This window comes from Drosophila navojoa, chromosome 5 (genome assembly GCF_054131105.1).
Source record: "Drosophila navojoa isolate 15081-1374.11 chromosome 5, UAZ_NAV_1.0, whole genome shotgun sequence".
Taxonomy (NCBI): Eukaryota; Metazoa; Arthropoda; class Insecta; order Diptera; family Drosophilidae; genus Drosophila; species Drosophila navojoa.
The window spans coordinates 25,200,034-25,218,032 of record NC_142893.1 but is presented as its reverse complement, the minus strand read 5'-3'; the positions used below and the strand labels follow the sequence as shown (position 1 = coordinate 25,218,032).

General features: G+C 39.9%; 1 protein-coding gene across 4 annotated transcripts in view; it reads right to left on the bottom strand.

Annotated features, from left to right (window-relative positions):
• EcR (Ecdysone receptor) overlaps positions 1–17,999 on the bottom strand; it is a 97,536-nt gene that overhangs the window by 7,254 nt on the left and 72,283 nt on the right. For 2 of the 4 annotated variants that reach the window (XM_089261451.1, XM_089261450.1), the window contains one exon: positions 10,584–10,622. The exons of the other annotated variants lie outside the window; for them this stretch is intronic. In XM_089261451.1, coding sequence (XP_089117577.1) covers positions 10,584–10,622 — 39 coding nt within the window. The remainder of the gene's footprint in view (positions 1–10,583; positions 10,623–17,999) is intronic. 4 annotated transcript variants of the gene reach the window in all.

The following is a 17,999-nucleotide window of genomic DNA, read 5'->3' as shown; positions in this document are numbered from 1 at the left end:
GTATTGTGGGCATAGCACAGTTTTTTTTCTTATTGCTTCTCATTCTCGCCTCTTCCCTGGTTCGTTGCATGCCACACGCTGCACCTGCTGCTGCCTCTGGAGCTACAACTGCTGCCGCTATTGCTGCAATGATATATTGCGCATACACCATGTACTCCCGCCTCGGCCGCTTTCCCTGTGCGCACACACAGTTGTTGCTGCACCGTTTCAATTTCACTGCCACAGCAAAAGCAAAAACAAGAGAGAAACAAGTAAAAAGCTGCACGCTAAATAATATGAAATGAAACGCGGCGTCATGCAAACTTCATCTGCTTCAGCAACGACGACGACGACGGCGACGCCAACTTGGCTGCAAACATTTTCACTGCAGCGTGTAACGTGCGTGTGTGTGTGGCATGTGTGTGTGTGTGTGTGCGCGCTTGGTAAATGAAAAATGCAGTAAATTGCTGTTGCGGCCAAAGAAAAAGTGTGTAGCAACAACAACAACAGCTGCAATGGCCCCAGTAGCAGATGAAAAGGACAGAAAAAAGTAAAAACCTGACCAACCACACATTCAACACACACACACACACACTGGGCTTCGTGTGTGTGGTTCCCGAGGCGTTGTTTTTTTTTTTTTTTTTTTCTTTGATCGCTGACAGCGTCATGCAATGTTTGGCATTTTCATGGCTTGTTTGCGCTATGCAGCAGCAACAACGACAACAACAACAACAACAGCTAAGTAACTTATTTTAATCACCATATATGAGCCATGACTACCTAAACTTCAACGCTGATAATACAAAAGACTTGAATGGAATATCTTTGGTTGCAAATTTAACACCGGATTGATTCGAGCTTGGCAAGCTGAAGAGGTTAACTTGAGCTTAGATCCATTTAATTAGCTATTCAAATATTTGCCAACGGTATGGAATGCCTTGAGTACATTTTGAAAGGATTAAGTCGAAAATATTAAATCAATTTGTTGTTGAAAACGCTTTATTGAAAAATGAACGAGGGAGGAATCTATGTGGATCGTATAATTGTGGAATGTAATGATATATTTACAACGAATACTTTGGAAAATGGATTGTCTGTGCATGCCATGTGGATTGTATTAGGGTTTTACCCACATCAATATATAAGCGGGTCTCTGACATTTCATTCATATATTTTGCATTCATGTAACGAATCTAATATTTCTATAAAAATTTGTTCGTTGTATTCAATATTCTATAGTGCGGATTCCATGTGGATTACGTGTTGGAATCTATATACTTTAGTTACATGAACTTAAATCTGCACATGCTTACTAAGAAAATGTTTTTTACTTTGTGGATTGTAGGCAGAAGAAGCCAATGCTTTCCACTTTCCACAAATCTAATCTAATCGCAGTACGTTTGCGTATAATCTGAGCGTATTAAATAGAACTGAGGCTACCGCCAGGTGGCGCTAATGCAGCGGAGAGCTATGTGTGAGGCAAGCTGCGTCAGCAGTAATTGGCCGCCATTTTGAGTTCGAAACTACCTCAGGTTAGAGGTGGTGCGGTCTGGTTTAAAGCGTAAGCCATCAGCCAGATGACTTATTATATTCCTTATACAAAATATAAAAATAAAAGCAACAATAACTACAACCAGTGCAACAACAAACACAATCAAAGCGCCACATTTCATTTTTCACTATAAAAAGACTTTCTGCATTCGAACAGTACCAAAGAACGCCATGAAGTAACTAAACAAAGGCTCGCAATGGGAAAAACTAAGAGGAGCAGAAGAGAAAGACGAGAAAAAAATAAACGGAAATATAGACGCCAAGTAAAGTACAAAAACAAAACACAAAAGGCAGCCAGCGACGGTGGCGACCTCCATGCCTCATGCCTCATGGCTCCCTCTCACTCCCTCTTCCATTCACTCCACACACCATTAAAAGCCGAGCCCGGCCTCTGCCCACATTTGGAGTTCATTGTGTTATTGTGCTTGGTCGTCTCTCGGTCTCGGTCTCGGCGCAACGCTGCGCCGCACTACATACCCACATAATCCATGTAAACGTCCGAAAGCTACGCGGTAACTGAGATGGGGACGAAGGCGGCGACGGCGGTGACGGCGGCAGCGACGGAGGAACGGGCAGCGACAGCAAGAGCAACAGAAGCCATAGCTATGGCCACGAGAGCACAACACAAACTGGGAAACTGCAGTCGACGTCGCCGCCGCCAGCCGTCAGTCGTCAGCAGCCAGCCACCAGCCGCCAAACAACAAGCACAGCAGCCAGCCGCGGCGCTGGCGCTCAAGCACCAATACAAATGCAAACAACAACCGCAACAGCTCGCACATGCAGCGGGCGCTCTCTCAGTCTTTACTGCACTCTCATGATTTACAGAGCGCGCTCTCTCACTCTCTCGCAGTATGTCTTTATCTCTCGCTCTATGTGTCTCTCTCTCTCTCTCCCTCTCTCCTTCTCTCCCTGTCTTACTCGCTCTGGGAGTTGTTGCAAAAGCAGAAAAATGTTGATGTAGGCCTCGAATATGCAGTTTGCCTTTGGCATTGCCACTGTCACTGCAAGCAGCGCTGCCGGCGTAGGTCCCCCTCTTGGGCTATGCAGCCCTGTTTGCTGCTCCGCTCTGAGAGTATGTGTGTGAGTGTGTGCGTGAATTGCATGTCGCACACAATTTGAGCGTGGTATAGGTAAGTTCTCCCTTCTTTTTTTTGCTTTCTGCTCGTCCGTTTCGCGTGCATTTTTGTTCTATGCCAAGAATTGAAACTTTTTATCTGCTTTTGCTTTTTTCTGTTCTTTATTATTATTATTATTTTTGTGCTCTACTCTAGTCGTCGTTTTCCATGGTAATGTTTTGTGGTGCTTGCTTCAATGCATATTTTTAAGCGGCTTCTTCTATATGTGCGAGTGAGTGTGTGTGTGTGTGTGTGTGTGTGTGTGTGCGCCTTAGGCTGCAGCGTAGCAAAATAGACACATATGTGAATATGCTAGTGGCCAGGCAGTCTTCGTAGATCCCATCTTCTGCTGTTTTTCCAACCCTCCTCAGTCGCATTGTCGCCACTGCGCTGCCGTGGCTCTGCTGCGATATTAGCAAGTTGAAATCTATTCGACTGAAAGTCATGACAAAAGTCTGACGGCAAAAGCAACAACAACAACAACAACGACAACAGCAACAACGGCTTGTTTGCTTGTACGATTTGCAGTTGAGCTGTAGCTACAATATAAATACAAATACACACATATATTAAATCTATATATATATATATATACCTATACACATATGTGTAAATATACTGAGCATCTATATCATCATCTCACATCATATACACATATGACAAAAAAACGTCATACATACATATGTATGTATAAATGTATATGTAGATTTGACGATACATTTTTTGCACTTACAGAAGCTATTCAAAATTTCATACGAATTATTGTATATGTGTATGTATGTGAGTAAAAGTGTGGTTTGTGTTTGGAAGTGGAATTCATTGCCATTTCACTGTGAATGTCATGAATACACATATATGTACACCAAGTAGTAAGCATATGCATGTACTTTCATCAATGGAAAGCAATTAACTGTAAACTTAAAATTGATTTTACTTTGAAGTGAGCTGAATACATTCGTCTTTTATATAGACTAATTCACGTGGATCCCAAGTGGATCGTATGGATCGTAAATGTGGCTGTACCAAAGTTACCGGTCAACTGGTTTTTTATAGCGTGTGGATTGTGTTTGCCATTAATTGTGAATTTTACTACATTTCGATTTACCACCTACGAATTATTACTTGTTGCCCCCGGTGTTGGTCAAAGGTAAATCAAAAATCATTCCATTGACACATTTATCCAAGTCGCCCTACACACGGGGGCTACAGACGATTACATAAATAGGGCTGACGACCCTAACTCAAAATGTGCTGGGGCCAAAACATTGCGAGGCTAACCATAGCAACCCCAACGTTGGCGAGTCAATCGTCCTCTCTCTACCTTGGCTTTGGCTTTGACTTTAAGTCCAACGCCAACATGAGGCTTGAATTCTGAATGGGTTGGTTAGAAAGGGGTTTCGTATCTTACTACATTGGCGCTGTGCCTCTGCGTTTTGGCCGGGCGCCAATTCGTTAGCTGGAGTTGAAAAACTGTACCAACAGCAGCGCATGGCAAATGCATTTGCCAGTGCTCTTCAGGCTCTCTCTCTCTTTCTTTCTCTCTCTCGCTCTCTTTCTATCTCGCTCTCTTCGAGAAGTGCAAGGGGTAATAGGAAGGGGTCTAGTGCAAGGCTGCAATATATTTTGCTCGAGCTTCTCAGTTGTTAGGCACGTTTTGCTACGCGACTACAAAAAGAAACATTGATTTTTTCAGTTCGTTGGCACGTTACCTAGTCCAAAGGGGTAGCAACCCCCCACGCCACACGGCACACTCGCCTTGCCCCCTTGCTCCCTTGCCCGTTTACTGCCCCACGCTGACCACAGGGTTGCAATGCAGTGCAGCACGGCCAAACAGGGCTGAACATGCTTTTTAACCTACTTAAAGCACAGGTCGACATTTGGCGGGGGTCGTCGCATGACCTTTGCGCTTATACCTTGGCTCTGCCTGCCTGAAAGACGCCACTACAGGCGAGTTCAAATGGCTCAGCTGAAGAGGCAGGCGGTGCCACCTAGTACCAACGGTGCTGCAACTGCCGAAAACTGAATTGCTGAAAGAATGCGCCACTAATTTCCATAGAAATAGTCAAGCCATTTTACGGCGTCTGCCATTTCGTAAATGGGCGCCAAACAGGAGATTGAGAGGAAGTGAGAGATAAAGACAAAGTGAGAGAGAAGGAGACAGTCAAAGAATACATGACTCGCAGGTAAACGAAAGTATTTCCATTGGTTTCCGTTTCCGTTTGTCGAGTTCAAGGAAAAATGTGCATTGGTCATGACATCGACTTGAAGGAGGTCCAGTTCAGCCCCAGCTTAAAGCCTGCTATCCCGTAGGGGGCCAATGCAAAATGAATTAGCCGCAAGTAAAAATAACGTAATACATTGAGTAACTAACAGTTAGAAATAACTTGGCTATCTGTGCATCGCTAAGGTAACATTTTATATAATATGTACATATATTATTGTATATGCATTACATTTCTGTTATGGTTTTCCATACTGCATAACTTTACAGAAAGTACAGTTACATAGCTATAATTAAGAACGGTTACGACTCAGTTCTACAGCTTCCATGTGAGCTTTGTCTAATTGTAGCTGTCTTTTAATAGATTTTGTAGGTTTCTCCGAGTTTGATTCGCCTTGAGCTGAGCGCCTTGAACTATGCAGTAAAAACTGCAATCTACATACATACATATAATATACCAAGAGTACTCAGCACTGCACCTCTCTGTCGCTCTCTCTCTCTCCCTTGCGCTCTCTCACTCTCTCTTTCGCATTCTCTTTGTAGCTCTCGTTCATGGGTTGTCTGGGCTGTCATATTCTGTTTATATGAGCCTTTAATCATGCACATGTTTGCTTTTACGCGCACACACACACATATACAAACTCACACACTCACACACACACACACACACAGACACAGTTGGCTTTGTTTACAGTTGGCTTTTTATAGCCAACATATGCTCGACATGTTCAGTTGCCTCGTTTATTGCACATTGCATTGCGTCGCTGTTTTTATGCGCCATTCGCCTCACAACTCGTTTACCAACACTGGCAAACACTTAGCAAAATGTTCAAGTGCTTAGCCATGGGCAGGGACGGCGAGTGGGGGCGGAGGCGTGGCGCAAGGAATTCATGAACAGGCGCTACAAAATATGAATGTATTCCAGAAGCCGAGAAAAAACAAAGGAATACTAAAACAAATGGCAATATAGTGAAGCCATTAACAAACATTCACACACTCACACACATACACAGAGGAACGTGGAAAAAGGTAGAAGTAAATGAAGAAGTTTCAGAGTTGAAAGAAAAAAAAACTAAACAAAAGTCGCAACGCCAATTGTTCTGCCGGCTTTTGCTTCTAAGCGAATGCCTATGACTGTGTGACCAACGCTGACGGCACTGCATGTGTGTGGTGTGTGTTTGTATATAGATGTGTGTGTGTATGTATACAGCCACTATTAGCACAAATACATGAAATCAACTGAAGTTTGTCCACAAGGCAAAGCATTCAGGCAAACTGAAGTTGGGCAACAGAGTACAGAGCTATAAAATATTCTGTTAGGCAGCAGCAAATTAACATTCGCAACGATATAAGGCAAACAAGCAAATGCATGAGCCGGAGATATAAAGGATGGCAATCCATGCATACTCGTTTAGTAAAGTTTCGAACATTTCCGCTCATTACACGTTCTTTCATCTTAAGCGAAGTTTGGCAACAGTGCAATGCCTGAACGTCAGCCATATTTAGTTCTTTAACGGATTTCCAATACCTCATTAGTGAAATTCGGCAACAGCGTCCAAACGAGAGGAACTACATATATAGTGAAGTTTGCCAGCAATGCAAGTATTCGTTAAAGCTTCTGAAATTTGCAATTTTTATGAAATCATTTCTCGATGAAGTTTGGCAACACAGCATTCAAATGGTATATATGGAGCACATTACGGCTCAATGTTGAGAGACTGCCTCAACAATGGACATTGTTTTAAGAACATTGGCTTTTGTGCTGAAATTTGGCAGCGCTGCAGTCAGCTTTGGAGCGCTGTATCGATTACAGCATCTCATTGTGCTGCACCTGATGCGCTGTTGCCGCACTTTCCTCCCTATCCCTCGCCCGCTCTGTTGACTGATTAATGCAGTCAGTCAAGCGTTGCTCTTACGCAAAAAAAAAAAAAAAAAAAAAAAAAAAACATAACAAACAAACAAAAGTTATATATATATATTTATGAGAACAAAGTACAACAATTATTTATAGACTTTGTTCAAGTGCAGTTCTGTTTGGAGTTGAAAAGTGTAGTCGCAGGAAGTTTTTAATTAAATGTTGTGTGAAATATATGAAAGATTGTTGGAAAATCTTTGTATTCAGGTATTCAGTGCAATAGAATTGAGCTCTAAAATATTTTGTGGCTCGCCAGCGACCTTGTGGCTCATGGAAAAGTCAATACGTTCTGTGAACGAAGTGAGTGAGAGTACGGGCGTACGGGAGTCTCCTCATCATTGTCTGGCCGGGGTTTTGTACAATTTTATTGTTATTGTCCATTACATTATCAACATGCTGTACAGCTGGTATACAACTTGTTATGCAGCATCACCAGCAACTCGAGCGACATCCAATACCATAGACGCTATACATTCAATGAACACCCTCAGCACCTTCAACACCCTGCCCTTGCCTGCCTGATTTCCTCTTTGTGTTCGTCGTCGTCGTCGTCGTCGTCGTCGTCGTCTCTCGCACTGCAGACTTATTAAATATCAGCCACATTGTTGATGGTCAGTGATTTTTATTGGGCGACTCGACTCGACTCGACTCGACTCGACTTGCTCCTATTCTGGTTTTGCCTCCATCTCTGTCGCCGTCTTTGTCTCTATCTCCGGCTCCCTCTTTGCTCTCTATCTGGCGTCTGCTGTCGTCTTTTATTATTATAACAGTCTGGTCCGTCTGCTTTTTGCAGCGCGGGTTACTGTGCGTCCTTGAAGTAATTTACGTCAGTTGACAATGCAGTTGCTGCCCGCTGGCCGAAGGAGGGTGCGCGGAGGTTGCCCAGCATAAAATATGGTATTGGGCACTCACATTTACGCACTTTGAGGCCATTTCGTGACGCCCGAGCTCTAAGCCCAAAAGTCTTAAGGAGAAGGCGAAACCATTGATGCATATAAGCCACAGGATAAGGAGCCTAGACAGACGCCTTTCAGTTGTCAGCCGGACGAGTGGGCTTAACTTACGGCTATAAATAGCCAGCCGAGAGTGCATAAAGCAGGCTAGAGAAGAAACAGTTGTTCTACCTAGTCAAGCTAACTTGAGTTGTCATATAAGGCAAACAGATTTGCGGATTTCACTTGTATTTCCTTTCGATTTATTGAATTCCTTTCCTCAATCAACAATGAAATATCATACACGTTCAATGTTTGAAGCAAGCATAAAACATTGACTATAGTTATAGTACATGATTATTGCTTTGCCATTGGCTTTACCTTGCAATCAATACAACATTAGTATTTGCTATTGGGATTCCAAGGTTGGGCAATAGATACCGCAAAGTCCCAAATGGAGAGTACGAACAGGGTGCAGCTGCATTATCAACTAATATGGGACAATATTAAGTAATTTTTCTAATATACACATACGCAAGGCAACATCTGAATTCAATTGCAACTATGTTTATTTATTTATACGAATTCATATAACGAATTTAATATCGGTTTTCAGAATCGCCAGAGCTCTGCAGAGGAAGTTAGTTTGCCATGGCGCCCCCCTCAGCAATTGCTTCTCGTGAATGTTATTTAATCTCCAGCTGCAACTCTTGCACTTCGAACGTGAATATTCACATTTTCATGTTCACGCATTCGGATATTCATATATTCATATGTATATTCATATTTGCCCATTTGGCCCACAGGCAAAGGCATTGAACTGCAGTCGACTCAGGGGGTGAGGGAACGAGCAGAATTAAATATGTTGGTGACTGCGTTTCAAGTGCAAGCACGCTCTGTGCTGCAGCAGCAGACTAAAAATTTCTCATTTGGTTTTTTTCTGGCCAGTTTTTCTTGGCTCCAGGGCCTGACCTTTCTGTGCTACGATGCGTATGCGCAATTTTCGGTTTTCGAGCAGTTGTGGGAAAATCTTTTGTCGAGTGCAGCAGAAAGTGCATTTGATCGAAGCTACTTCTTCTTCTTCTGGTTGCGGCGGTGGTATTACATTACTCTGACTGGCACTCTGTAAGCCGATCACAACAGAACGGGGGAGCTATACGAGCATATTACAAAATACATTTCCAGGAATTTCTCATAAGCAAAGCGCCAAAAACTGAACAACAGAAATCAAGTAAAATTATAAAATGTGAACATAATGCGATTATCAATTTGTTTGCTTGCTGATTTGCTTTTTCATTTTCTTTTCTCTATATTGTTCGTTTTCTTTTTCATTTCGTTTTTTTTTTCGATTTTTTGCAGTGTAAGCTGCATTCAAAATTCAGAAATTACTAATTTCACTAAACTGCTATCCACATACGAAATTGATATATTTTGATAGCAGCATTGGGCCTCTTTAGATTTTGTGTTAAGGCGCATTAATCTCTCGCCGCGCGACAAATTGTCAAAACTTTCGTTTTGTTTCGAACACCTGTCCAATTCGCATTTTGCGTCTATCACTCGCTCGCTCCCTCTCTGCCTCTCACTCTCTCCCTCACACACACCCATCAGATGTACAATTTTATTTTGCGGCAAATAAATCACTTGCAAAAAGAGCTGACGATTGCCTGACACCAAAAAAAGAAAACAACAACGAAAACAGAAAATAAGCGAAAGAAAAGGGGCAAACGAAACAAATTGCGAAAATTCCCTCAGGTTCCGGTCTTAGGTACAACAAATTCGTCATCGCGATGAGCTACTGTAACATTTAAAACTCTTCTGCATAATTTCTAATACGCCTGATTTATGATCTAATTTGTCTCTATTTCTCACGCGAATTATCTCGACTGATTGCGGGTTAAATTATTTTATTTTCGCTTTGCTCTCTAAATGGGACCTTAAGTTATTCAAACATTCTTCCACATCAAAAAGAAAATCAAATTCAGGTTAAGATCTTAATAATCATCATTTCCTTACTGGTGACAAAATAAAATTTAAAAAAAAAAAACTTATGAAAAAGTCCATGGGTCACAGACAGATCACTTTAACTAAGTCCCTGATTGAACGAAAAATAGTAATTGTAATATTTTCCATTAGAAAAATATCATTCTGCTCATTGATATCCAATAAATTATACGTATATTAGTGAATACTTTAAAAGTATTTTATCTTATATTATTTTTTTCTAGACTTGATTTAAAGTCTGGATCAAAAAATTAAAAATAAAAAATTTTAAATTAAAAAAAAATATACCTAATTATTACTGGCTAAAAAGGTCAGATTGAACGAAGCTGTGACAAATTAATATACTTTTTGAGCTTCCTTTTTATTTATTTAAAATTATAATTAAATATAGACAAATTGGTTTCTTTCATGAATTTCTAGTCTTTATAGTTTAATTTCTATTATCTTAAAATGTATTTATCTTTTTTTCAGCTCTATACATTACACAGCTTTTGGAATGACCCTTTGTAGACGCGTTACAAATCTTACCAAATCTGTCGAATGTATCCCTTTTTCTGTTGACCTTTTCCGCCCCCGCTAACCGGACAATGCGAATTGTTGGGTAATATATATACATATATACATAACACACATATATGTATATATATATATATATACGTTTATTTTATTTGTTGCTATGACAAAAAGTGTGTCAAGGGGCAACTTGTCAGTCATATGATTTCTGTGCGCCTGTCATATTACATTTTTTTTTTTTTGGCTAAGAGAAATTGCGTAAATGCTGTGTTGTGGGGCGTGTGGGCGTGTTAACAAATCACTTTATACAATCATATCTATATATACATACATAGGGCAGTGCTAGGGACGTTTACCTGTGGCTGGCCAAATTTTGTATGGCTGTATGTCATTACCTGCAAAAGAGAAAAGAAGCAGAATTCAGGTAAGCAAAATAGAACCTCAAGTGTGAACACAAATTAAAATTATATCCAGATGTAGAAATGAGACTTTACACTTGCAGTGCAGTGCAGTTGCAGTTGCGAGCTAGCGTATCTGTCTAAGGTTACATTTCCGCAATGGCTATATATACTTATACCTATATACGCACACACATACACCTGTATAGTATTTATGCTCTTGATGCCAAGTTGACTTCACAGCTCGCCTAACTTCCGCTGGAAACTTTAATTACAAGTAACAAAAGCAAATGCCAAAAGACCGACAATTTTCTTCATTCTGGCTCTGAGCTCTGCGTAAACGAAACCAAAACTCAAGGCAAAGCTCAAAAGCACCGCCAGAACACAGTGTGTGTGTGACAAAGAGAGAGAGAGAGAGAGAGAGAGAGAGAGAGAGAGAAAGAACACACACACACACACGCACGCACACATATACTGTATGGAAATTGTAGACACTACGAAATCGACATTTCATATACATATTACTTTAACGTCCCAACTATTTATAAACATGCGATCATCATGCGAAAAGCACAAGAGGAACCCCAAGAAATGTTCAATCCCATCAAGCACAGCCAACGACAACAGAAGCAGCAACAGAAGCAAAGAGGAGCAGAAAATGGTAACAAGAAGTGCTAAGAATCTGTGGCTATTAAAGCTGGCCACACACACACACACACACACACACACACACACACACCAAGCACAGAGACCCATACAGAGATACTCGCACATAAAGGTGTGTTTGCACAGCAATGAATACCCTGTATACGCTTAATATAAGGGCTCATAAAGGAAGAGAGAGAGAGAGAGAGAGAGAGAGAGAGGTTTCCTATCCTATATACGAAAATATTATTATTATCAAACTATCAAAGAGTTTGTTTGTTCACTATATTTGTCAATTCTAAGATTCTTATACACACTTCTTTCTAATTTAATTTACGACCTGTTAAATTGATTAAAGTACTTTTAATATTAGATTCGCACAAATCTTTTGGCTGAAATAGTTTAAAAATTATCTAAAATTTAGGTTTTAAAGAAAATCATTAAATGTTTCAATTATTCATTTAATTCATTCATATTCAAGTGTATCCAGATAGCAAAGGATTTCACCTCGATTGTTAACCTGACTAGCTCTATTAAGTTCTTTGCCACAGTTGCCACAATTGGCACAGCAGGGTAGCCAATTCCAAGCTAAATGTTAAAACTAAAAATAATTGCTTTAACTACATTGAAACAGTTTAAATTCAGCTAAATTGAATGAGTCAAAAAGTTAACTGCAACTCTAGCAAGCTTTATGGAAAGCACTCAGCTTGAATTAGTTATGGCTAAATCCGAAGCCAATGGAAAAAAACTTGCGCACGCGAGTGACTTGAAATGCATAATGTTTAATGTTTAAAGTTAAATGATTTTGTGAGATATGAAACTAAACTGCACAAAACCAATGCAAGTGATGCGAAAACATTTGCAATTTACCATATAAAAAGCCAATCAGCCACAGCTGCAGGTATACAGAGAGAGCGAGAGAGAGAGAGAGCCCAGACGAAGTTTGATTACCCTAGGAGACAATGTTAATGTAACCGAGTGTAGGCTAAGTGCATCGATGTTACATCTGTTAAGTTACATATTTAGTAAAGGGACTCCGCACATCAAATGCAAGCTGATTTATGTTAACAGTACTGACTGTGACTGTAATATTCGAAATGAAATAGTTGAAAATATTTTGTAATCGATACAGATATATCTATATAGTACCCGATCGAAACTTATATGGCCACCTATAACATATCCTAGTCCTACGGATACCAATACTGATATTATTCTTTATAGTAATATTAATACTAGTTAAACTTTATGAAAAATTATTAATAGAAATCAAAAACAATACTTGTAGTCATATCAATGTCAGTATTCGTAGTAATATCAATGACCAAGCACATACAAACCTTTACCATCCTTACATCAACATCTTATACCCATAAAAAAAAATGAATAAATAAATATACAAAGATTAATGTAACACTAATAACTATATTAATACTAATTAAAATTCGACCGATACTCCTATACCAATAGCCATACTGATAGCAAATGTGCTACACTTTTCCCATTTCGAATCATACAGAAATTAATTAGCCTGTCTTCAGAATGACTTCCTCACACAGGCCGTGGCAAATTTATGGAACCCACAGAAAGTGTATCAAGCCAAATGGAAACAGAAATAGGTGGCCAGGCCAAAACCACTTTCAATGGCATCCACGCAGACCCAGTCCGAGCCAGCAACTGGTTTGGCCGCGAAACAGAGAAACACCACGTGCAGCGAGTAGTGCACTGGGCAAGCGGGACAGACAGACAACGGCTGCAGCCCGAACAGCCCGAACATTTGTAACCGCTTTCTAAGCATGCCACAGCCAGCTGCAATGGGCAGTGGCTAATGCTTAGTGGTTAGGCGAGACGGCCGAAGTGGGCTTTCGTTTCAAATGCGCGTTGCTGCCACAAAATGGCCTTGAATTTTTAATCAAGTTTCGCAGACAAGCCGCGGGCACAGATCACGGCCCCAGAGACTCGACGCGAGGCGACTCGACTCGACTTGAGTCGGCTCAATTCGCGATTCGAATCGTAGCAAGACTCAACTCTCAACTGCCTCGAAATTGCTTGGTCATGTTTTAGACGCACACACACTCGCACACATAAAGATTCGTTATACACGTTAGCTTTAAACAAGTTCTATTGAACTTGGCTACTAAACCTTTGCCTGAGCTTTACCTTTATTTCTTTTTTTTAATATATTTTGTTTTTGTTGTTGCACCAAATGATTAATGGAATAAACGCGCGCAATTTGAGTCAACTGAGCACACACACTCTCTCACACTCGCACACACACTGCTAAAACACACACTTATATTTTTGTATTAAAATATTATTTTTGCTCGACAAAAATGCCAAAAATTGCCCGCTGTGCAGAAAAGACGCAGAAATGCGCGAAATTGTGGAACCCAAAGAAAAAAAAGGTGTTGCTTAAATAAGAAGAAGAGGAAGACTCGGGAGAAGTGGGAGTTACTTATGAATCGATGTGCCCAATAGGTACCACGCAGAACTTTGCGAGATTTCGATGAATGCGAAATTTGCTAGAGATGATCCCTACTACAGTTGAAATAATTTGACGCCTATCCATTTATATTTTCCTGTAGAGCATACATCAGTACGATTTACAGATCCAAAAGATATGTAGAAAAACATTTGAGCATATTAAGCAAAATGAATATGCGTATATACGTCTCCATAAGTTGCATTGTACATCGAGTTACGCAGTTATGTGAAATATTTCCATAAAAAATTCATTTATTCATTTTAATTAAAGATTGAATTAGTAGTTGCTACTAATAAAAAACAGCACGAAACAAAACAGAAAAACAAGCGACGATGACATCAAATCGGAAATTAGTGTTAACGTATGAGAAATTAATATATGAACGGTATATAAATTTAAGATATGCATATTTCTAACATGGATGAGATATATTTAGAATCAAAGGCCAACGAAAACCCACAACTAAACAATTTCGACTATTATTTTCGTTAGTCTTTTAGCTGAACTATAAATTAAACTGGAGCTCTTCTAATATATTATACAAATAATAAATAATATTAAAAGTACATTTTAAAGGCAGTAAATAACATAGACAATAGATAATACAAATGATAAATAATACAAATTATTTAGAATAATAAATAATAATAGCACTAAGTGCTATTAGCAGCAATTAATAATAAGGAATATTTAGGATAAGTAATATTAAAAACATATCTAATTTCAATGCTCATTTCTCGAGGAGTTCAAGTTTCTTGTTTTCAGTCTTCGCGTAGTTTCGTGAATTTTGTTTTCGCCTTTTGATTAATTGCACGCACATTCTTGGGCCGTGACAGCGGCTAAAGGAATTGTCATAAGCCATGCAACAGCTCATGACTAATAAAGAGTCGCAGCAAACCCAACTGATAAAAAAAAACCAGCAAAATAATCACAAACGACGGCTGCGAACAGCAAATGAAACAGAAACCGAAACCGAAACAAACTTCAACTTTAACTTCAACTTCAACTTAACATAAGAAGAAGAAGAAGAAGCAGACGCGAACTGCGCCTTCCTAAAATCATAAAATAAATAAAGCTGAAGGCAGACTAAAAGCCGACATGTGTAAACGCTGACAGGCGCTGGCCAAAGGGGTCGGTGGCTGGAAGCGGACTTTGACTGTGTGTGTGTTTCACTTTTGATATGTCCCCACACACACACACACACACACACACACACACACACTGCGATTCTCGCTTGCATTTAAAAAACACACCCAACAAATATTTGTAAGCTGAAAAAAACACAATTTTCTGCCTTGTTTGTTTTTTTCTTACTTTTTCAGTTTTTATTTGATTCGAAGTGCATTTCAAGTCAACGACGAAATTGAATCATTTGACAAAAAGCAACGGGGCAACGAGCTTTATCAATTTCGTGGCTCGTCGCTCGACGTTCGCCCGAAATGCAAATTATGCGTTTAGCTAACAGAATATCTTTTGACAACCGAGAAAGAGAGACAGAGAGATGGAGAGAGAGAGGGAGACAATACCCCTGCCGAAATCGCTTTACGGCTTTGGACAAATGGACTGCGGGGTGGACAACTGAATGGAGATTCAAAAATTCTGAGGCCATGTTTGCAAAAATATGCACAGCCTATAAATCAAAAGCCCTGGCTCATCTGACATTCTCGTTTCCCTGTGTGTGTACGTGTGATTGACTGTGTGTGTGTGTGTGTGTTGACACTCAATGGCCTTTTTCATGCTAATACAAATGCGAGTCCAAAGGGCTGACTGCATCGGTTAAAAAATTGTCGCTTTTTTAATGCGTGCGACAAATTTCTGGTGTTTTGTGTCTTAAGTTTCTGGTTTCTTAGTTTTGGGTGAAACACAGGCAATAATTAGGACTTTCTCAAGAAACTGGTATAGGGAGATGAAGACGAAACATTTTCACAAACTGAATCCCAAAGGGTTTGCTGGAAAAGGGCGAGCAGCAAGAGCTGAACTCTATGAAGACATAAAATTATGAATACTACGCATGATTAGTGTTGGAAAACGTAAATCAAATAACGAGCTAATTAATGAGAAATGCAAGGAATATGGAATACATTATAATATAGTAAAATTGAATTGGTAATTGAAACCGAATCATAGTTGCCCAATGAGTGCGAGAATAAAACGATTTCTGATTGGTGTTGCATAACGAGGTCAGGTTTGATTAGTTGCTGTTGTTTCAAATAGTAAATAAGAGTTTAAAAGGCAAGTAGTCAATTCATTAGAATACGATGTTAAGATTCTTGCATACATGTAGATAATATATAAAATATGGTGTACCTCATGCAAACAGTGTTGGACAGTGTGGATTTACTGGCGCTGTATATGCAAGTGTGAATACTTTTGAGTTAATTTTGATATTGGAATTGATCAATATCATATATATATGAGTATGTTCATTTGATTTACTCCGACCCATTCGATATATGCATATATATAAATATCTTGCTCCAGCAGTGTTCCATACATAAGGAGAGCGTTTGTCACCTTCGAAAAACATATATGTACACATGTATGTATACATCACACTTGCTACACTTTGTCGGGCGCGCCTCGATGTCTGTCTCTGAGTAATGAGTGAGTAAAGCGTATTGGGGAGTGTATTTAGGTCTAGGTCTCGTTGGGCATTAATACATTTTTATATAAGTAAGGCACTCGCTTATACTCGCACTCGCATCTGGCACAAGTCCGTGGTCACATTTCATTTTCATGTTCATTTCCATTTTCAGTTTGCCTCACATTTTCGTGACAACTTTCGTTTCATTAATTTTCTTAGCAGACATGGCGTATGCGTAATGTGCGTATTTCTTATGATTCTTATTTATGGCATGAGTAATTGAATGGAACAATGCAAGGCGTGCTACAATTTGATTGATGTGCTGATTAAACGAGCAACGAAACCAACTCCAGAAGCGCTTTGCATTTTATGCATTGTTTGCCAATTAACGTTTGACGACGCGATAAGAATCGCGCAAAACATTTGCCAGTTAAGGCCAGCGCAAACCGAAAAACAAAAACACTACAGGCAGAACATACACTCTGAGCAGATGCCGCAGAGAGCAAACGAGGGCCACGGCAACAGCTGCCAGAGAGACTAAGGCAGGAGCAAAGCAGAAAAAAACAGATACAGGGACAGGGACCGGACAGGGACGGGCACGGGAAGAGAGAGGCGAGCCAAGCAATTGGAATCTAATTTAAAATTAGTGCTTGAAGGATTGAAATAAATTTAGGCAATTTTAAGACACGACACAGAGCAGCCGCTGCCCTTTGGCCACAGCCGAAGCCGGAGCCACTGTTGGGCTCATTGGAAATGCGTAAAGAGCTCTGCGGTTCCGGTTGGCCCATGGGACAAGCAGGCAGGCAAAACTTTTTGGCAGGTGGCCTGATGCTTTGGCCCCGATAGCGTTAGGGGCCCAAGACATTTGGTCTAACCAATTGCAATTGGCTCAAGCTGCTGTTGCTGTTGCTCTGGCTGTTGCTGGCTGCCTTTAAACATATTTTGACAACGAGATAATAAACTAAAGTTAAGGTCAGGCTAGAAACCACGAAAACAGAGCCGCGCCAGCTGCTGCTGCCAAAAGAATATAAAATAAAAGTAAAAGACGAGATACCCGCAGCTTAAAGTTCTAACTCTTAAAAGAGCAATTAAAAGTGAAAAAGGAATGGGCAAAATAAAAAACTATATACTCCAGCTAAAGGGAGGAAGAAACATACAAAATTACAGATAATTACTTTGTAAAAAAAATTTGATTCTAGATCTAAATTATGCGACGGAAATTAAACAAAATAACAAGCCAAGCGTTCGCAAAACGTGCCAAGCAGCAAACAAGCGAGGGAGAGGGGGAAGGGGGGGGAAGGGTTTCGTACAAAGAAAGAGAGAGAAAGACAGAAAGAGAGCGAAACTCTCGTGAGAGGCGTCTGGCTTGAACTAACTTTATTTATTTTTTTTAGATTTTCGTTTTCGCAAACTTGCTTTTAGCATCATTATCAGCACTATAATAATAATTATATATTCACTCTTAGTTCTTCAGCTTTGACAACCTTTTCAAGCATTTGCATATCATTTAAATATATTAATAATTTTGTTGGGACTTTGCTTTACGGAAGTCAAATTGAATATTGGTTAATTAATTTGCGATATTTCGTCTAAGACAATCTGATTTGTTTGCAGTCAGGGAATACCGAAATAGAATCTTAAGTGGCTTACAGCCCTTACA